Genomic DNA, 22,525 nt, shown 5'->3' on the forward strand with positions numbered 1-22,525 from the left:
AATAGTCACAGATAACCTATCAAAACACGGGTGGAAGTATATTTTTGTCAGTAATGTATTATGTAGATTGTATAAACACCAAGGGTAGCGGCCCACCTACGGAACTTGAAGTGGCTAATATTCTCTTATTTTTCTCTCTGTATGCTTGTTATGTTTAATCTGTTTCTTTTATGGAAATCTTTAATAAAAACTGATTGGTTAAAAAAAAATATGCATGGACAACAAGCTTGTTACAGTATTAAAATCCTTACATTTTTATTTCATATTCTCGGATACATTTTTTTCATTGTTTAAGTAAAATTTGAACTCCTGTTTAATTAAAATTGATATTATAATGGAAATACTGGTTTCATTAGTCATAACAGTAGCAAGGTTCATCAACTCATACCATTGTAACAAAGAAGAATAAAATCTACAGATCACAAAACAAATATTTCTGAAAAGGTTTTTGTAAGATTTTAGATCCATACAGTAATTGATGATTTTCAGTCCAATGTAAAAGATCTACCGTATTTGAGAAAAGCCAAGAGTATCTGTGTACATTCTGTAATCTAATCTACCAGTTGATAAACGCTATTGTGCACAGTAGTGCATGTTGTAACACATATTCAAGAGCGGACATATAATTTGTGCATCCTGTGAAGCCACACAGGGACCCAAAGAGGTTGGGGGCCCATTTCTACTTTCAAAGCAGGTGGAATTGAGCATTTTGATGAGTTCTTGGGCTGCAAAGGGCCCATATATTGTTTTTGCACAGGCGCCCTCTTCTGTCTGTGTCCACCAGGGCACATATTAATGCCCACAAATGCCTGCAGATATCTACTTGGCTTTTTTACAGTAGGGAATTATTTTTTTCTAAAAACAAGAGTCTCTTTTGTTATAATGCAGTCTAGGTATTCTTATAAAATGAAATTGAGAAAAAAAATCAAACAGTGACAATTAATGTCATTAGTTGTCAGATTCTTGAAACTGCTACATGGCAACAAAAAAGTATATTAAAGGTATTGTTCAAAATTAGAAAGATAGGTCAGAGTGCCTCTCTTGACTACTGGCCATGCTTGGTATTGCAGCTCAGTTCCAATCAAGTGAATGAAGCTGAGATGCGATCCTCAATAGCTCATGGACCAGATTGGCGTTTTTTCAAACATGAAAGCCCCATTTTCCTAATGCCATACAACCCCTTTTAAAATACCACAAGGCATCAGCAATATTAATGCTTATTCATAACAATATTTTTTTTGTGCAATATCAGTAAGAAGGAAACAAGGGAAATGCGCATCAGCTAAAGGAGAAATTATTCTACAATACTAGTAAAGAGCGATAGAAATAGAAATATAGTAAAACACCCAAAAGCATGCAATAGTATATCATCAGACTAGAATAGCATAGAAGCGTTCACTTCCTAAATGATACGTCTCCAGTGGCAATGAGGAACAAAATGACTTTTCATTCTTGCTCCTATTTCATTTATTACTACCTGATCCCCTTAGATTAAAAATGTCTATCCCATTTGGAAAAAATAACAGACCCACTGCCTTGGAAGAGAACATTACAGTTCGGAGGGCAGGAATTAATTTCATAATAGGACATATTTCTTCAAAATATCCATGTTCTTAATACAATCTGTGTAAGGTAATGGAAAAAGTGTGTGGAAAAGTTACAATCATTATCCCTGGTTTAGAATAAATGAGGACCTTCTAGCCTGAACTAATATTAGTTATTTCACAAACATTCACCTTGGTTATCAACCATTAAATACTAAAATGGAGACACAGTGGCTTTACTCGCTGTATTTATCTCATAGGGAATTATCAGCACAGTAGTATATATCAACATTAAATGGTGCTACTAAATTACAGTAATATTGTTTTTAGTGTGCATTTCCAATTTAGTTAATCACTAAATAAATACATATGCCATGATTGCCAGTGTATATCATGCCACTGCACAGTACGTATGCAGGTAGAAATCACATTACGATTGTCTATGTACTACTACTACTACAAAGCGCTGATGTCCAGAGAACACAAGGATGAATTCATTCTGTTCTAATATATTCAGTCCTATCCAAACTAAACTACTGCTGACATAGATATAAATAAGGATAATAGAAAGTAAGTTTCTATGTAGAGTCAACACATTAAAGGGAACCAACCAGCAGGTTTTTGCCCTCTAAACTAGAGGCAGTGCCATAATAGAGCTAGGATGCTGATTAAAATGATACCTTTAGTTGAGAAATACGAGACTCTATTGCAGAGCAATCTTTGTCCAAACTTCTCAAAATGATGTAATGGCGGGACTTTCTGGATTGGGTCCTCTTGAATAATTCATCCTCCTTCCTTGTCTCCTTTTCTTTATTTAAATTTTGCGCCGCCGACATTGCCGCTGTTCACGGTGTGTGCTCATTGCTAATGTGATATTATCTTCAATGTTCTCAGTGAGAGGAACAAAATTATAATCTTGTGATACCTTTTAATGGCTAACTAAAATAAAATAAAGTGATGTTACAAAGGTATCACAAGATTATAATTTTGTTCCTCTCACTGAGAACATTCAATAATTTTTCAACTGGCTAACACGGTACCAAAACCTTTTCACTTGTAATTATCTTCAATAAAATGGCACTGGAATTAGCGCATGCGCATACTGCAAACATTTTATTGTAAAGACGATTATGAGCGGCTGCGCATGCGCTGATGAAAACAAATAATTCAACCTGCGCATGCGCCACTGCCACTCATATTCGTCTCTGCAGTGTCTTCAATAAAATACCGTAGCGCTGGAGATTGCATTCCATGCACTGATTCCGGCACTATTTTATTGTAGACAAACTCACAATAGCAATGTGTACACGCCACCAACAGCAGTAATGCCGACACAAAATTTAAATAAAGAAAAGGAGGTAAAGGCAGGAGGAGGAATTATTACAAAGGACTTGATGCACAAAGACCTGCCCCAATGCTCAAGCCTGTGCACAAATTACGCCGTTTGGGAAATTTGGACAAAGATTGCTCTGCAAGAAAGTTTTGGATTTCTGAACGAAAGGTATCATTTTAATCAGCATTCGAGAGCCATTGGGGCACTACCTCTAGTTTATAGGGCTAAAAACAGGTGGGTGGTTCCCTTTAAAGGGATTGTCCTCTTTTAGAAAACTCTAGATCATATGTTGCAATAGTTATAAAAAAATAAACCAAGTACTTCTTACCTTCCCCATGTCAAATGCAGCATCTCTGCCGCTGCCCCAGTCCCTGTTTTTTGACTGCAGGGTTGACAGCCTTGCAACCAATCGCTAAGCTCATCGATTGGCTGAAGTGCAATCAATGTGACATCATCACTGTCGATAAACAGAGAACTGGTCAGCGGCAGAGAGCCAGCACTGAACTTGGAATTGTAAGTAGTACTCTATTTTTTATAACTATTGCAGCGTATGGCATTTGTTTTTCTAAAAAAGGACAATCCCTTTAATGAAATTTCAAACTCTGTTCTGCTACACTACTTTTCATAAAAGTCCTGAAGGGAAGAGGCTTAAAGGTTGATTTTCATTGCTTGGGAGCGTTGTCCTATAACCATCAAAGTTGCGTGGTATACTGCCGCTGGTAGATCCAGAACTGTTACTTAGGGTCTCTATGCTTCCGTCTCGCTGAAGTTCTGAAATTAAGCAAAAATGAAAATATGAGACATTCTAATAACAATAATATTGTGTATGAATACTAATTGTAAAGTAATACAAAGTTTGTGCCTGGTTAGAGAAACATGGTTGTATTCTTATGAAAAGAGGGGCACACATGGTCCATAAGCTCTGTCCAGTATTAAGTAATTTTAATGACGTGAATAGAGCTGGGTTACATCTATGGACAGACGTGGTGATGTTTTTGGAAAAAAGCAGCCATGTTTTTCTAATCTTGTACAACCCATGTGAAAAAAAAAAGAATTACATAATTTTAAGATCCATATTTAGTAACAATTAAGAACATCCCTATACAAGGTAAAAAAAATATGCAAAATACAAGTAAAATCTAAGAACAATCTTGAAATCTTGGTGAAAGCGAATAACAGCAAAGATCGTTTCAGCAAAAGTCATAAATTCACATGCAGTTTTTACTTTTTTTACAGCAATACGGTAATAATTTAAGTGGCAGAAACTAAAAATGGTTTAAACAAAATGAACGTTTCTAAGTTTTGCACAAACACTCCCGGATTCAAGACTTCTCCCAAGTTGCACCAATATTCTGGAATGCTCTACCCCAAAAAACTAGGATGAATCACAACTTACTCAGATTCAGACGCTCCCCAAAATCACATCTTTTTAGGGTGGCCTATCACACTCCCTAATCAATATCAATTCATATAGTCCCTCCACGACTTCTCAGAACATAACTCTCCACCAAACTCCACCGCACCCGAAAGCATCTCAAAGTTTTGGCTGACTGATTCAGGCCTTCATCTATCCCCCATTTCTTTGAGGTGGCTGGATTGTCATTATAAATAAGCACCTTTACCTTGTCCCCCCTCACTTCATTGTAGATTGTAAGCTTTCTAGAGCATGGTTGTCTTTTTTGCTCTAATTATTGTATTTTCTATAACTGATACTTGTTTGTATATGAACCTCCTGAATTGTAAAAAGCTGCAAAATATGTTGGCACTATAGAAATAAAGATTTTATTATTATTAATAAACATGGTGCGTGGAAAAAGATGGACATATGAACAGTCCCATAAACTAAAATGTGTATGTGTTGTATGTGTGAAAAACACAGATATAAGAGATACGTGCAACACTGATCTCTGAATGAGTCCTAAGGCTATGTGCGCACTTCAAAGTGCCTTTTTCTTAAGAAAAAATCCCGCACCCACGGTAAAAACCAAGGTAAAAAAAGCGGTAAAACTGCACCCGCGTTTTTGCCGCGATTTGACACGGTTTTGCTGCGGCATGCCACGGATTTACAGCGTATTTTCCGTAAGTTGGTCCCCGCGGATTTTTACCATTATCTATGGCAAAAAACGCAGGTACCTGCAGAAAAGAAGTGACATGCTCATTAATTCTGCAGCGGAAAATCCGCAGGTAGAAAAAAATGCAGTGTGCGCATAGCATTTTTTATAACCCATAGCTTTTGCTGGGGAATTGACTGCAGCAATGTTAGACATATTTTCTGCAGCAAATCCGCGGCAAAACCCGCGGTAAATCCACAGTGTGCAAGCAGTAACTGCCCAACCATATATAAAAAAAATTGTACCTAATTTGCAGTCAATGAGACTAGATAAGATGAATGCATTATTTTCCCTTAGTTGTAGACAGTTTTTTTGTCTTTTGGATTAATGTATTAATGCAGTTGCCAATTAAACTTTAACTAAGGACAAATTTATCCATCCGTGTGTCCCATTGCGAGTACAAATCGTGACGCACGGTCTCTCTGCGGGTCTCCTAACCAGGACTTGGCAATCTCAAAAACTGCCTATGAGAATTAGGGTATGGAGACCCGTGATTGCTTCATACTTCACAGTGACACTTTTATGTGTGAATGCAGCATTAAGCCGGGTTAAGACAAGCAAAAATGTTATATTGCATATTTTTTAATTATTACCGTATGTTTTTACAACTGTACTGTGTTGCACATGTTCGTTTGTTATATTCGTATTGCATCTATTTTGTTCTTGAGTATCCAGTTTTCACATGGTAACCCAGTTTTTTACGCATCTATTAACTTATACCGGACAAGTATAATCCAGGATATGGATTAGGTCCATTTACATAATCAGTATTTGGTGAGTTTTTTTACCCCAGTATTTGTAAGGCCACAAGCACACGTTAAATATTTGGTGAGGTCTTACCCTCAGTATTTGTAAGGCCTCACGCACACATTGATCATTTGGTGAGGTTTTTTTTTACCTCAGCATCTGTAAGGTCACGTGTACACACTCACTATTTGATGATTTTTTTTTACCTCAGTATTTGTAAGGCCACGTGCACACACTGAGTATTTGTTGAGTTGTTTTACCTCAGTATTTGTAAGGCCAAGTGCACACGTTCAGTATTTGGTGAGGTTTTTACCTCGGTATTTGTAAACCAAAACCAGGAGTGTAACAATCAGTGGAAAAGTGTAATAGAAACTTGGCCAACACGTCTGTATTTATTACCCACACTTGGTTTTGGCTTACAAATTCTGAAGTAAAATACTGACCAACTACTGAACGTGTGAATATGGCCTTAATATAACGCATGCTGCATTTTCTTATATGCAGACCATTAGTCCTTGTGTGAAAATGTTGATGTGCGCTACCACATTGACTAAAGGCTACTTTACACACTGCGATATCGGTCCCGATATCGCTAGTGTGGGTACCCGCCCCCATCTGTTGTGCGACACGGGCAAATCGCTGCCCGTGACGCACAACATCGCGCAGACACGTCACACGTACTTACCTGCACGGCGACGTCGCTGTGACCGGCGAACCGCCTCCTTTCTAAGGGGGCGGTCCGTGCGGCGTCACAGCGACGTCACCGAGCGGCCGCCCAATAGAAGCGGAGGGGCGGAGATGAATGGCCGGAACATCCCGCCCACCTCCTTCCTTCTTCATAGCGGCCGGGAGGCAGGTAAGGAGAGGTTCCTCGTTCCTGCGGCGTCACACATAGCGATGTGTGCTGCCACAGGAGCGACAAACTACATCGTTACTGCTGCAGTAACGATAATCGAGAATGGACCCCCATGTCACCGATGAGCGATTTTGCACGTTTTCGCAACGATGCAAAATCGCTCATCGGTGTCACACGCAACGGCATCGCTAATGGGGCCGGATGTGTGTCACAAATTCCATGACCCCAACGACTCCGAATTAGCGATGTCGCAGCGTGTAAAGCCCCCTTTACATTGCTCCTTGTGCTCTCCGTTTGCTCTCAGTTTAGCATACGGACAGCACATGGATGTTTTATACGCTTGTCTGAAGGAGCCATTAACCTTACAAGACAAGTTTGAGCAATTGTTCAGAGCTAGGCTCAGTTGATATCAGTCTGTAATTGGGGAAAGCACTTGATGGTGAATTCAATAACGCCAAAATCACATATCATCAATAGCCATAACTTTCCTGTGCTGCATTTTCTGTGCTTGCTCTTCTCCATTTTTTCTCAGTTTTTCTGACCTGTTTCTAGTTTAGTGACAATAGTGAGTGAATCTATTTGCTGTCTGTGAGAAAGTTTTCTGTAAGCTCTGGTCTATTTCCCACCAGTTATTTGTACACACTCTTGTTCTAGTAACTTGTAAGATTTTATGGCGTCACAAAACATTTCCTGAGTATAAACACTTTTGTCCTGGTCATACTTAATCTTGGTAAAATCTCTTTATAAGAACTGTGCATTTTTCGGAAAGTATTTCCACTTTATAGGCCCTTATCATGTAATCATTTGTTGACTCCAGGCTCCAGGCTCCAATAAAAGGCAGTGAGCAGACACTAGAATTGGGCGTGGGTTGCTGCGTCACACCCACGACTTGCAGATTGGTAACTACTGGAGTCTCTTATTATTTACACTTCACAAATGTCTTGGTGTGGGATGTAAAGAGCAATTCGGGCAAGAGACGTCTATACTTAGAGGTTCATCTAAAAAGCTACATGGCTGATGTTCTTAGCAAGTGATGAGTTATCACAAAAAAAGTCTGCTCCTTTCTGCAAAAACATTTTTTTCATGAAATATAAAATAAATGCCTGTATTTATTCAATCAATAAACCTAATCTTGCCATCTTGTTCTTTGTGTGGTGACTGTACAGAAATAAAAAATAAACTTGCTGAAGTTAAAGGGTTATTCTCATCACCAAGATACTATCCCAATATGTAATAGGCATGGTAATAAAAATAATATTAGCAAATACTTCCAATTAGAAATGTATATTTTTCCTGATATAGCCATGTCTCTTACCTCATGTGCAGGGCATTACAGTTTAGGTATCCATGGTTACAACCACCGATATAGTGACAGTTATTTGCTCGTGGTCATAACCATGGATACCTAATCTGCAATTCCCTGCACATGAGGTAAGAGACAGGGCTATATCAGGAGAACTATACTACAAGTCTAATTGGAATTGGAGGTACTTGCTAATATTATTATTACATCTACTACATATTGAGATAGAATCTTGAAGATGGGAATATCCTTTTAAGATAACTGTTTACAGCTTTAATGTACTTTAATTATGAACCAATACCCAAAAATAAAGGCGAGGCAAAATTTTAGTTTAGGGTCCACTGTTTTTGCTTATGACTTATTAGTAAGTATGGAGAAGATAATGTTATTAAATTTGACTACTTAATGACTAAGAATATGCATTTTTGCTAAACTGTGCAATGAGGCTGGTAACGGGGTATCGTGCAGTCCTTGAGTGGGTCTAAGGGCGGATTTGCACGTTGCAACATCGCACTTGCGATGTCGGTGGGCTCAAATCGAAAGTGACGCACATCCGGCGTCACTTTCGACATCGTAGTGTGTATATCCTAGATGATACGATTAACGAGCGCAAAAGCGTCGTTATCGTATCATCGGTGTAGGCTCCGACTTTTTCAAAATTACGCTTCCGCGACAGGTACGATTTTGTTCCTCGTTCCTGCGGCAGCACACATCACTGTGTATGAAGCCGCAGGAGCGAGGAACATCACCTTACATGCCGCCGGCGGCTATACGGAAGGAAGAAGGAGGCCGGGATGTTTACATCCTGCTCAACTCCGCCCCTCCGCTTTGATTGGCCACCTGCCGTGACGTCGCTCTGACGTTATTCGATCTGCCCCCTTAGGAAGGAGGCGGGACGCCGGCCAGAGCGACGTCGCAGGACAGGTGAGTGCATGTGAAGCTGGTGTAGCGATAATGTTCACTACGCCAGGAATCACAATATATCGCTGCTGCGACGGGGGCGGGGACTATCGCGTGCGACATCGCAACATCGGCTTGCGATGTCGCAACGTGCAAAGCCCACCTTAGACTGTCCATCGAAAGCTTTTCTTCCACTGTAAGTGATCAAGTCACCGACTTGACACAGGTGTACTCACAGGTGTAAGTACCCGCCCCTGTCGCGCATGCGATTGTTTGTGATCGCTGCTGTAGCGAACATTATCGCTACGGCAGCGTCACACATACTTACCTGGTCGGCGGAGTCGCTGTGACTGCTGAACAATCCCTCCTTCAAGGGGGAGGGACGTTCGGCATCACAGCGACGTCACCGCAACGTCACTAAGCGGCCGGCCAATCAAAGCGGAGGGGCGGAGATGAGCAGGACGTAACATCCCGCCCACCTCCTTCCTTCCGCATTGTGGCCGGCAGCAGGTAAGGAGACGTTCCTCGCTCCTGCGGTGTCACACACAGCGATGTGTGCTGCCGCATGAGCGATGAACCACCTGGATAAACAACCCTTACTGATTTTTGAGTTTGGGACGACCTCTCCATGTTGAACGATTTTCACCATTTTTGAGGTCGCTTAAGGTCGCTGGTCAGTGTCACACGCTGCGATATCGTTAATGACGCCGGATGTGCGTCACTAACAACTTGACCCCGACGACAAAACATTAATGATATCGGAGCGTGTAAAGCCCCATTAAGTGATGATCAAGCAACAGTCTATGTCATATAATAATGCATATAAAATAGCAATATACTCTAAGTTAAAAAGAAAAATGTCATAAAAATATTTCATTTATATTAAAGGGAATCTGTCACCAGGTTTTTGCCACCTAATCTGAAAGAAGCATAAGGTAGAGAGAGAGAGAGAGAGAGAGAGAGAGAGACCCTGATTCCAGCAATGTGTCACTTACTGGCCTGCTTAGTATAGTTTTATAAATTCACTGTTTAATCAGCAGGAGATTATTATTAGAGGACTACTTGGCCTGCTGTCAGGTAGTCCAACATATTCATGAGCTCTCTATAATTGCTAGATCTGCAGCAGAGAGAAGATTGAATTTTTCATAATGACATCAAACAGCTCAGTACGTGACACATCGCTGGAATCAGGGTATCTGTCTCTACATGATACTGCTCTCAGATGGGTTAGCAAAACCCGGTTGCCACATTCCCTTTAAAACTATAATGATAAAATTTAATTAAACAAATGGCCACAAAATAATAAATCAACATAAAATTTAATTTATTGAAAAATTATTGATAGCTTTAATACCCTTCCAAACATATTATATAAATTGCATATGCCCTCAAATAAGACCTGAAAATGTACATGTATAAAAAATACCTCATACAGCTGTTTTGAGAAAAATAAAGAAATAAAAAAAGTTGTGAGAGCTACAAAAGGCCTAACAAGCATGGCTGGCCCACCTCTAGATTCATTTTAATGGTAAAACTTTTAAACTAGAGAGCAGGAGTCACGGGACTTGTTCTACTGATTATAGTGGTGGGTCCTCATATAATAAATACTTATGGCATTCCTTGTGAACGGAATACCTTTGTCATTCATGACTTCTGTAGACAACCAGGACCAAAATGTCCTTTATTGAAACCACTTAGTGTTCTCAGCCATGAAAACCAAACCCTTTCATGGCCATTATAAAATCTGATACTCCCAAAAATGACCCCACCCACACACACAGAGTATAAAGGCCACTTCACACATAACGAGATCACTAATGACATTGTTGCTACGTCACAATTTCTGTGACGAAACAACGACTTCACTAGCGATCTCGTTATGTTTGACACGTACCAACGATCTGCCCCCTGCTGTGAGATCGTTGGTCGTTGCTGAATGTCCTGGGCCATTTTTGGCTCGTTGGAGACCAGCTGGGCAGGATGGATCTGTATGTTTGACACCTACCAACGATCTCGTTAACGACCTAGATGAGAACTTAAAGTGTGACACGTAGTCGTGTAGTTGCGTCACCTTTTCCACGCCCCCTCTGCACCGTTTGGTTGGTGCTGAGAACAGTACTGCATTCTGATTGGGTATCGCTTCATGCTTTGTTCCTTTTTGAGCCTTGCTTTGAGGATAGAACCTGCGACTACACCCGGATTCATTCATACTTTGTTCCCGATTGCTTGCTTGCTTTTCGGATCGAAGCTGAAGTCGCAGGTTCTATCCTCAAAGCAAGGCTCAAAAAGGGACAAAGGATGAAGCGATACAAAGCTGCCTTCTAGGCCAGCCGCCTAATCAGAACACAGTATTGGCCACCCATGATGCCCCCATAGTATCATTCCCCCACACAGTATTATTGCCGTCACAGCCCCTTACACAATGATTGTTCCTCAGTATGATGCTTCCACAACCCCTCAGTATGATTCTCTCATAGCTTCCACTTAGTGTGATCACCCTACTCAGTATGATACCACACAGCCCTCCACCCAAAACTGTATCATAATTCCAACAGCTCCATATGATGGCCCCTTATTATGATGCTCCCACAGGCCCCCACTTAAAATGATTGTCCCCAATGCCAGCCCCCCACTCAGTATGGTGACCTCCAATGCCAGCCCCCCAATCAGTATGATGGTCACCAGTGTCAGCCCACAGTCAGTATTGTAACCCCAATTCCAGCCCCCCCAGTATGATGGCCACTAATGCCACCCCCCCCCCCACTGAGTATGATGACCCCAATGCCAATTCCCCAATCAGTATGATGACCACCAATGCCAGCCCCCTTCAGTATGATTACCACCAAACACAGTTCCCCACTCAATATGAAGTCTCCAAAGCACCCCACTCACTATAAGGGTCCCCACATGATGGTCTCTCAAACCCCCACTTTGAGGGTTGCCACAGCTATGAACATTAATAAAAAACAAAACACTACTCAACTCACCCCATTCCTGTGGTGTGCTGCTCTGGTCAGTACTGTATAAGTTCTGCCTCCAGCTCCCCGATCCATTATTCAATTCAACTGTATCCATGGCATGAGGATTTGGATACCATTGAAATTTTGATGCTGGTCAAGGGGATGGGACTGATGTCGAGCATACTATCTCCAAATCGGCCACGTGGTCTGCTACTATGGGCAGTAAGCAACTGGTTGGTGGGTATGAAGAGTCACATCAGATAAATGGAGAACCTCATGTTTAAAGATGAAATGAAGTTTAATTACTTTATGAAGCCCTTTTTGTGGAACTCTGTGGTCAGGAAATCACATACTCCACTAATGTCATTTTATGACATCCTAGAATATTTTAATCCTATTAGGGCTAAAAATGAGTAATAGGCTATTTGCAGACAGCGCCAAAACTGCTTAAAAAAAACAAATGGCGGTCAATTTCCTGAAGCATCTTTGCCAGTGTCTTTTTAGTTGTTTTTGCGGCAGCTCTGCTGAGGACATCTTTTACTCCATACTTTTAAATATTGAGAGGGCAGGTTTGTTTGGAAGAATGAACATGTTACTTTTTTTTAACTGCTTTAAGCTTACCAAACCCTGAAGCAGTTATTAAAAGAGGTGACATAAAACGCTCATTTTTTGTGACACATTTGAAGTACTTTTTCAACAGATTCTGCCTGTGAGACCTTGTGGGCATATACAGTATCCTTAATCAGTGTTTCTTGCCTTTCTGTCTGATTTACTATCTTTATATGGAGATTCTGTGGTAAGTAGAGCTCAATTAATATAGATTTAGGGACTCATGGATGTGTAAATAATATGTGCATAGGTCCTAATCATAGAAGCCAATTAGCCTCTTGTATCATTTGTAAAAATCTGATGTTTTGCTATGTCCAGATTTTATATGCAGTGAATATACAATTTAGTACTATTAACAGTCTAAAATAAAAGTGAAACATTGGTTCAATGTCGATCCCAACTGGCTTAAACCTGTCAGGTCCCTTATGCCCTCCAACCTAGCAGCATTCATAGCTGTATACCCAAATGTCCCACCTAACCATCCCTATATAACTCTATTCACTAATCTGAATGTTTAAAAAATTTACTTAAAAACCTTGCTGTCCTTATGCTAATTAGGGCCTTGACTCGTTGAAGGGGCATTAGTTCTCCAGACTAGTTGGCCCTCTTTCCATGTTATCACGCTCCTGTGGGCATGATAACATGATTTTCATGAGTCTGCGTCACAGCCAGCTAATGGAAATCTTCTGCATGTGCACGGCTCATTTCGACCGCATCAGTGCGCCTCAAAAGCAGGGTGGGTGCTTCCTGGTTTAATTAGGAGCACTGTACATGATCGGACATTCAGAAGACAGCTCATGTACACGTTTTCTGAACCTCTCATGTATGAACAGTGCGCCTAATGAAAGCAGGAAGCATACACACGGCTTCAAAGGCGCACTGGCGTGGCTAAAATCAGTCACGAGCATGTTTGAGATTTCCAGGAGCTGGCGGTGACCCAGCTAGTGGAAATCATGCTATCACTTCCACAGGGGTGTGATAACATGGAAAGAGGGTCAACTAGTCTGGGGAACTAACGCCCTAGCGGACTAGTCACAGGCCTAATTAGCATAGAGAAAGTGGTGTTCATAAGTTGTTTTTTTTTTTTAAATCTTCATATTAGTGAACAACAGCATTACACAAGGCTGGTTAGGCAGGGAATTTGGGCATACAGGTAAGGCTGGAGTCACACTTGCGATTGACTCGCACATGTGCAATGTGAAAAAATGTCGCATTGCATTTGAACCAACGTTAATCAATGAGGCAGCTCCGATCTGCTTTTTTTTTCTCAGGTCAAATCGGACTGAGGAAAAAATTGCAACATGCTGTGATTTCAAGAGTATTCGCGCGAGACTCTCCAATGCAAGTCTTTGGGTGGGAGAAAAAAACGGATGTCACACAGACGGCACATGGACCATCCTAGTAATATCCGTTTTTATAAATACAATTCTAGTCCTAGTTGCGGATCAATAATGAAGTGTCCATGAAGTTAAAAATGTTACAGATACTGCAGGACACTTCATTATAGTCAGCGGGCACCCCGCAATCACACTCACCCGACGCTGAGCGGCAGGACCTGCAGTGATCGCACCCCCGCACACATCTGATCTCACACACACACAATCAGATCTCACACACACATCCGATCTCACACACAAATATCCGATCTCACACATAATCAGATCGCACACACAAACATCGGATCACACACAAACATCAAATCACACACACACAAACATCGGATCACACACACATCGGATCGCACACACATCGAATCGCACACACATTGGATCGCACACACATTGGATCGCACACATACTCACCATATTCAGCAACACCGCTCTCTTCTCGCCGGCAGAATCATGAGGGGCTGTGCGGTGGAGCACATGGACCTGCCGCAACAGGACCTGCGGACACTTGTGACTTCCTCCCATCATTCCCTGCGGCCGAAAGCGCTGGATGTGATGTGTGTGCGCGCGTGTGTGTGCGCACGCGATCTGCTGTGTGTGCGCGATCTGCTGTTTGTGTGTGTGTGTGTGTGTCAGCGTGTCAGCCAGCAGCAGGGGAGAACGGCGTGCAGCACCCATCGGTGATCACAGGAGGACCTGGGAGCAACGCAGATGTCCGGGTCTGGTAAGTATGAGTCTCCTGGGAAGTGAGGAGTCTGCTTTTTTGGGGGGTAAACTTACCCCCCAACCGTGTTTCTCCAAGATCAAGACCTCCACCAAAAATAAGCCCTTTTTTTGAGGGGCAATAAAAAATATAAGACAGTGTCTTATTTTTGGAAAAACACGGTAGTTTTTAAAATCATGTCAAATTATAGTTGTGCAGGTCCATTTATTGGCAGGCCAATGCACAGGGGTATCTGATTTATCTACGACAGCCTTCCATGGCGACGCATAATATAGTACCTGTCACTATTCACAGTTTCATAGTAGCATTGTTGTTTACATACCATGTTCTTCCATGCTGGGATGACTCTGCACACACTGCAGACTTGCTCTTGTTCTTAGTTTTAATTCCTGCCTAACATCGCCCAAATCAAAGTGGCAAGTTCTGTAATGGATACCTTTTCAGTGTGGATAGATTCCATGGATATGGCATACCAGGTTTGTTCATGAATGGAGCACAGTGTTGTAACACCCAGAAACTCATATGATTTTCTGCTAGTGGCGGAGTTTGTGTTGGAACATGAAACCCTCCTTTAGTATCTGTTTGCAAGAGCAAATTTATTTTAAAGCACAGCAGAAGGCAGGAGCCGTATGTGGAGGAATAAGGGCCTCTATTAAGGAATTAAACTTGAACTACATTTAGACAATGACCTCATCCAAATGGCCTCCTTGGCATTTACACCTACAGGAACAAAATATTCACCACATCTATGTCACTATATGAAATGTGGCTTGTGCACGTCAAATATGGAAGAGGCTCTGTACTCGATGGAGTCAGTGCAGACAGAGATCCGGAGACATTGGTTTTAGCCATAGTCAATAAAATGTTCTTCCAGCCCTATCTGAAAAATCGGCCATGCATAAGCTTCTTTAGTTTTTTGCTTCACATCCCTAGTCTCCCATAAGTTCAGGAAGTGAAAACAGTAATTTAAATCAGCAATGAGTGGCGTATCCCACACTAATACTGTACTTATCCTGTCTGATTTTGTGCTTTCATCTCCTGCAGCACACAGCTGGCTTTGGTTAAATGTCTCACGTCAGAGCTTTTACTTGCTGTGCAGCCATCTCTACCAAGACAGAGCAGAGTACAAGTCCAATCAAACATCATTAGGACTCTAAACTCCTTAAACGTTTACTTGTTTCCATCATAATTGTTTATCAGACAAAAAGAGTGTTCCAATCATTAGAATAATTTAAATACATTGTAACTTTTTTTAACCTGTTCTCTTCCAGATATTGGCTTTCCGGTTCTGCATTATACTCACTACAGTATACATACCCTATCTACGGGGAGATATTGTGATGCCATGCCATGAAAAAGAAATCCATAATATATTGTCATGAGAGCTTAGAATGAGTTTATATATGAGGAATAAATAAAAAATAGTGAATATTAGTGATGAGCGAATCAATTCCATGCTAATCTAATTCGCTTTAGGTAAATCCAGAAAAATGGAAGCTGGATAATAGAAAGCAAAGAAGGGACTGAAATAAATTTTATACTCAACTCCAATGATGTGCTTCCTGCGCCAAGTGACCGCATGAGGAGCGATTCACGTCATGGAAAGGAACAGTGTGCCAAGTAATGGCATGTGGTTCAGTGGCCAGAAGATAAAGCCACAAGGAAGATTGAACATTGAAAAAAAGATTAAAGATAAAGGATAAAAGAGCCAATTGGAAGACCAGCGGTGGCAGAAAGTGGACAAGAAGGGGCAAGGAGAAATGAATATTAACATTTCTTTAACCTCAGCAGAGATTATTCACTTGCATAAAAATATGTTTGATCTTGAAGACAAATGCTCTAGTTCCCCATTAATTTCCATTATACTCGGTACACAAGTTGAACCCGTTCGAGTGTTTGAATTCTCATTACGAGTACCGAGCATCCAATCATGGTAGTGCTCACTCATAACTAATATTAAGTAAAAATATAAATAAAACCTAATTCATTTGTTTGACTGTACAAACTAAAGAAATTACACTATTATTAAATAAAGTTTCTGCCATAAGGTTATGTTCAGGACCATTACACCTGTCCCACAAATAATATACATAGATGCATCGTACACAAGCTGGTGATCAGCGCCGATATCTCATCCCGGACCTCTGCTTCTCGCATCTCCCTTCCTCTAAGCCTTGCATGCTGGCACCTCCTCCTGTGATCACTCACACTGAGCAGTGGCAGGGCAAAAATGGAGCTCACAGCTAATCCACCTGAGTCACAAAATGGTAACGATCTCCTCCCACAGCTGTGACCAGGATCATCCTCATTTAGGTTTATTGCAGCCATTTTTGTCGGCAAGGCCAGAAACTGATGCTAACCATAAGACACCTGTAAAGAAATAATTGAAACCTCCTATTTTTGAATGCACTTCGGGCTTTGATTGCATCAAAAACCTGATCCTAGAAACCTCAGCCTAATGGGAAAAAATAAATGTATATTTTCTTGTGAGACATGTGCAGCGATCTTAAAGAAGACCTGTCATCAAGTTATCAAGTCAAAACTGGCTAGTTGTTTCTTTTATTTTATTCCCACTGCTCACCTAAGTATTATTTTTTTCTTTTACATACGCCATACAGTTACAGAGATATTGGTGTTTTTATTTGTCACACAAAGATTTTCTCGAACTTCGCCAAATGACATTGCGGTGTCCGGTCCTGTTCAGTTTGCCGATTCTGATACCCCACCTGAGAGATTCTCTGGTGTCTAGGACCAACATAGGCAGACTCAGGCGTTGACCTGCTGTGTACTGTTTCATAGGCAGGCTAGCAAGAGTTAAGGGTGCTTTACACGCTGCAACATCGTTAGCGATCTTTTTAGCGAAAAAAAAAATTGCCCTATGTGTGCTCTCGGCAGATCGTAAGTGCGATCTAGTGTTTCACATCGCTAACGAGATCGCTAGTGATGTCACAGTCCATAAAGCACCCTTTAGTCTCTGCTAGTCTACTTGTTAGTTTTCTTTGCTCAGATTAGGTCTGGCCAAGAGCAGGGCCAGGAACGGGACTCAGGCGTCTCCACCATTAGGAGTATCCCTGAGGTTAGGGATAGCATAGGGGGCCCCTATCCCTCATTATCCACAAATATATTGTGACAATTTAGTGCAAATTTTTATGGTCTTTATGAAGAAGTTGTGGCTCACAGAACTCTCAAAAGGTGTGACTTTAGGCTGGTCTGTATTAGAGTTGAGCGCGGTTCGTGGTTCGTGGTTCTCCAGTTCTAGGCTCGAGTGATTTTGGCACATGTTCTAGATCGAACTAGAACTCGAGCTTTTTGCAAAAGCTCGATAGTTCTAGAAACGTTCGAGAACGGTTCTAGCAGCAAAAAACAAGCTAAATCATAGCTTGGTTTCTGCTGTAATAGTGTAAGTCACTCTGTGAATCACACTATTATCACATTTCAGTGTATAGTGTGCGTGAACAGCGCCTTCAGATGACTGCTGTTTGTATAATGGCGATCGCCATTTTTTTTTTTTTTTTTCTTGTCTTCCTTCCCTAAGCGCGCGCGTCTTGTGGGGCGGGCCAGCATGTCAGCCAATCCCAGACACACACACAGCTAAGTGGACTTTGAGCCAGAGAAGCAACGGCATGTGTGATAGGATGTCCATGTCACATGTCCCTGCATTATAAAACCGGACATTTTCTTCCAGGACGTCATTATCTGCCTTCTGCGTCTTTGGTGTCAGACATCACTGTCGCAGCTCCGTCCTCCTGAGTCCTATAGCCGATACAGCTGTATGCGCTGCATACACAGCGTTAGACAGCTTAGGGAGAGCACTTTATAGCAGTCCTTTTAAGGGCTCAAACCGGCAGGGTCAGAGAGCCATAGGTGACAGGTCCTGCAAACAGCAACAGCGTCTGTGTAGCCAAGGTCAGGGATTTCCTCCCTGCATTTCACCATTAGGAGGGAATAGAAAGGCAGGCTTCCATTCCTCTACCCAGAGCACCACAATCCTGCCACTGTACCCTCTTGTCCTCTGCACACTCCAACTCATTATAACTATGCCATTATACTAGCAAACACTCAGTGTACCTAGTGGCATCCTAAACGTGGCTATTGGACTTTGCTATAGTCCCACTAGTGCAAAGACATTTGCAGAGCACGTCTGCCTGCATTGCACACTCCAACTCATTATAACTAAGCCATTAGACTAGCAAACACTCAGTGTACCTAGTGGCATCCTAAACGTGGCTATTGGAGTTTGCTATAGTCCCACTAGTGCAAAGACATTTGCAGAGCACGTCTGCCTGCATTGCACACTCCAACTCATTATAACTAAGCCATTAGACTAGCAAACACTCAGTGTACCTAGTGGCATCCTAAACGTGGCTATTGGAGTTTGCTATAGTCCCACTAGTGCAAAGACATTTGCAGAGCACGTCTGCCTGCATTGCACACTCCAACTTTTTTAAACTAAGCCATTTTACTAGCAAACACTCAGTGTACCTAGTGGCATCCTAAACGTGGCTATTGGACTTTGCTATAGTCCCACTAGTGCAAAGACATTTGCAGAGCACGTCTGCCTGCATTGCACACTCCAACTTTTTTAAACTAAGCCATTTTACTAGCAAACACTCAGTGTACCTAGTGGCATCCTAAACGTGGCTATTGGACTTTGCTATAGTCCCACTAGTGCAAAGACATTTGCAGAGCACGTCTGCCTGCATTGCACACTCCAACTCATTATAACTAAGCCATTTTACTAGCAAACACTCAGTGTACCTAGTGGCATCCTAAACGTGGCTATTGGACTTTGCTATAGTCCCACTAGTGCAAAGACATTTGCAGAGCACGTCTGCCTGCATTGCACACTCCAACTTTTTTAAACTAAGGCATTTTACTAGCAAACACTCAGTGTACCTAATTGTATCCTAAACGTGGCTATTGTACTTTTGTCAATTCACAGTATTGGAACGATATTTGCAGCACGTCTCCCTGCATTGCACACTCTAACTTTTTTTAACTCAGCCATTATACTAGCAAACACTCACTGTACCTAGTTGTATCCTAAACGTGGCTATTGTACTTTTGTCAATTCACAGTATTGGAACGATATTTGCAGCACGTCTGCCTGCATTGCACACTCAAACTTTTTTAAACTCAGCCATTATACTAGCAAACACTCAGTGTACCTAGTGGCATCCTAAACGTGGCTATTGTACTTTTGTCTATTCACACTATTGTAAACATATTTGCAGCATGTCTGCCTGCATTGCACACTCAAACTTTTTTAAACTCAGCCATTATACTAGCAATCACTCACTGTACCTAGTTGTATCCTAAACGTGGCTATTGTACTTTTGTCTATTCACAGTATTGGAACGTTATTTGCAGCACGTCTGCCTGCATTGCACACTCAAACTTTTTTAAACTCAGCCATTATACTAGCAAACACTCACTGTACCTAGTTGTATCCTAAACGTGGCTATTGTACTTTTGTCTATTCACACTACTGCAAATCTATGTGCAGCACCTCTGCATGACAACCTCCTGCTCTGTTTTTAATAAGCTATAATGATAGCACAAAATACTGCCATTTAGTGGCATCATAGAACTGGCTGTTGTATTCCATTAGTGCCCCACTGGTGACAAGCTATTTCTAGCACCTCTACATCACACCCTCATGCACATTTTGATACGCTAATGTTATAGCAAACTCATGGAATTCATTGCTGCATTTCATAATTCGGAGGGATAGAAAGTCAGGCTTCCTTTAGCTTTTCCTTCTGTTCATAGACAGCATCTCCAAGACAAATTTCCCCTCCACGTCTAAGTGTGGAGAGTCAGCTAGTGCGCATGCGTGTGCCGATGTACCCCAGCTGCAGCATAATTACAGTGTTTCGCGTAGTGAGTATGCTCAGCCTGACTGTGTTATTCCTGACGCTAAGTCTTCTTTTCGGGATACAGCGCATGCTCCCACACTAAGTGTGAAAAGCCTCTTTGCACAGGTGCTTGCATTCCGTGCCGGGTCTAAGTCCTGTTTTGTGCCTAGACACCATTTTAAAGCTGATAGTCTTTTTTCAGAGACTGTATTTCATGCTACTGAGCATGCTCAGGCACTTCCTGCATCAGAGACTAGGTCCGGTAATGAACTGTTTGGCCCTGGCCCTGATGTGGGGGTCCCATATAGACCACAGGGCATCAGGTGTCCTCCCAAATGGCTTGCAGAGGCCCACACCTATGACTTGTCACCGCATTATTGATGGTCAGACGATGACTGGTGAGGTGTTTGGGTCATGGCAGCCATGAGGTCATAATTGAAGTTGCGTTTCCAAATAGGACGCTAGTTATGCCACTGATGACGTGTCACTCTACTTTTGTCTCCAGGAGGTGCATTGTGGTTCACCCTGGTTTGGGGCGGACCCAGGTTATAAAAGGGGCTGGAGCCAACAAGGAGGTGCGCAGTCTTCTATTATGCTCCGAAAGAGCACACCTCCATGTGTTGAACCCATTGCGGCTTTAGGCCAGAGGTAGGCAGGGATAGGGTAGTGGATGCAGGCCACCACCACAGTTGGTAACGCAGAACGGTTAAGACCAGCTCCTGTTCTAACAGTCCTGCTTGTGCAGCCCAGTGGCATTAACAGGCCTGCTGCTGCTGATGCGCCTGCTGTCCACAGGTGTGGCCCCTACGCACACGGTCAGCGTACTCAATGGCCCCTGTGTTGTTAACAGGGAGTTCCTGGGCTGGGTGGGCATGTGGACCCTGTGACGCTAACAGGGCTCACAGTCTCCAGATCCAAATGGCGTCTAACTCGGTTCAGGCTACTATTAGTTTCATAGCCACACAGCTCTGTATCCTCCACCAAACCTTCAAGTTGCCAACCTCTCCTTTTCCAACTGGGAGCACGGTGGACACTGACTGCTGATGGGGATATATACCTTTCTCTTTCTTTTCTTATTAATTTTCGTTATATAGCGGTCACAGATTATATACCACTTTATCCAAATCTGCCAGTCCCACTGTAACAGATGTTGTTTCTTCAGCAAATGTTACAGTTGCTTAACCACCAAATCCACGGACCAAAACTTTTTTCCCCTTTCCAACACACCTGTTCCCCTTTCCAACAGCATCTGTCCTTTTTCAACTCATTTTGGGATATGACCAAAAGTGCAACTGTGCAGGGACACCGTACTCAACGCCATCTCAGCACAGCAGCCATCCCTCGGTCCCTCCCATGTGGACAAGTAAAAGACCATTTCCTCCTATCCATGACAAAGCGTTGAGATTCACTCTGTGCAGCACTGGTGTTTAGTGGAAAAGTAGATCTAAGATTGCGTACCACATTCTGCAGATACTCCTGTATACGTGCGTCTATTTCTATGGCAGGAATTAGTTCGCCAAATTTTGTCTTGTACCGGGGATCTAACAGTGTGGCAACCCAGTATTCAGGATTACTTCAAATTCATACAATCCGAGGGTTATGTAGGTAGTGCAGCAAGAAGGCGCTCATGTGTCTTGTGCATCCAGGAGGACCAAGTCCTTGGTGTGTTGGTGGCAGAGAGGTGAGAATCGTGCATCCTTCCTCTGCCCTCTCCCCACTACCTCGCACAACCGAAATGTGAGCAAGCTCTCACTCCTCTGCTGAGTCTTCCATGCCCATCGCCAGTTCGTCCTCCATTTCTTCATGGGCTCCTGCACTTTCATCAACACTTTTTGCTGATACTATGCGCCCTTGTTAATCCCTCTCCCTCACCATGACTGCCGCATAGGTGCCGCTGACCATCTGGACCTCGTAGATCTTGTTATCCCTTCCGCATATGACTCCTCCTGTACTTCCTCCCCTTCCTCTTGTCCCAACACCTGACTCCGAATAATAATTACAGTGTGCTCCATCATGTAGATGACCAGAATTGTCACGCTGAGAATGACATTGCCAGTGCTAAACATCTTCGTCGACATTTGTGAACTGTGTAGCAGGGTGCATAGGTCCTTGATCTGACACCACTCCAGCAGCGTGATCTGCACCACCTCTTGATCAAGTTATCCCAGGCTATATGTCATACCGTATTTCAG

General features: G+C 42.3%; 1 protein-coding gene across 4 annotated transcripts in view; it reads right to left on the reverse strand.

Moving 5' to 3' along the window:
- Nucleotides 1–237: 237 nt before the first annotated feature.
- Nucleotides 238–22,525, reverse strand: part of BCAS3 (BCAS3 microtubule associated cell migration factor) — a 1,792,248-nt gene continuing 1,769,960 nt past the window's right edge. For 3 of the 4 annotated variants that reach the window (XM_075336241.1, XM_075336239.1, XM_075336242.1), the window contains one exon: nt 238–3,648. In XM_075336241.1, the coding sequence (XP_075192356.1) occupies nt 3,500–3,648 (149 nt within the window). In that variant the 3' untranslated portion in view covers nt 238–3,499. The remainder of the gene's footprint in view (nt 3,649–22,525) is intronic. The other variant, XM_075336243.1, reaches the window with a different exon arrangement.

This window comes from Anomaloglossus baeobatrachus, chromosome 2 (genome assembly GCF_048569485.1).
Source record: "Anomaloglossus baeobatrachus isolate aAnoBae1 chromosome 2, aAnoBae1.hap1, whole genome shotgun sequence".
Taxonomy (NCBI): domain Eukaryota; kingdom Metazoa; phylum Chordata; class Amphibia; order Anura; family Aromobatidae; genus Anomaloglossus; species Anomaloglossus baeobatrachus.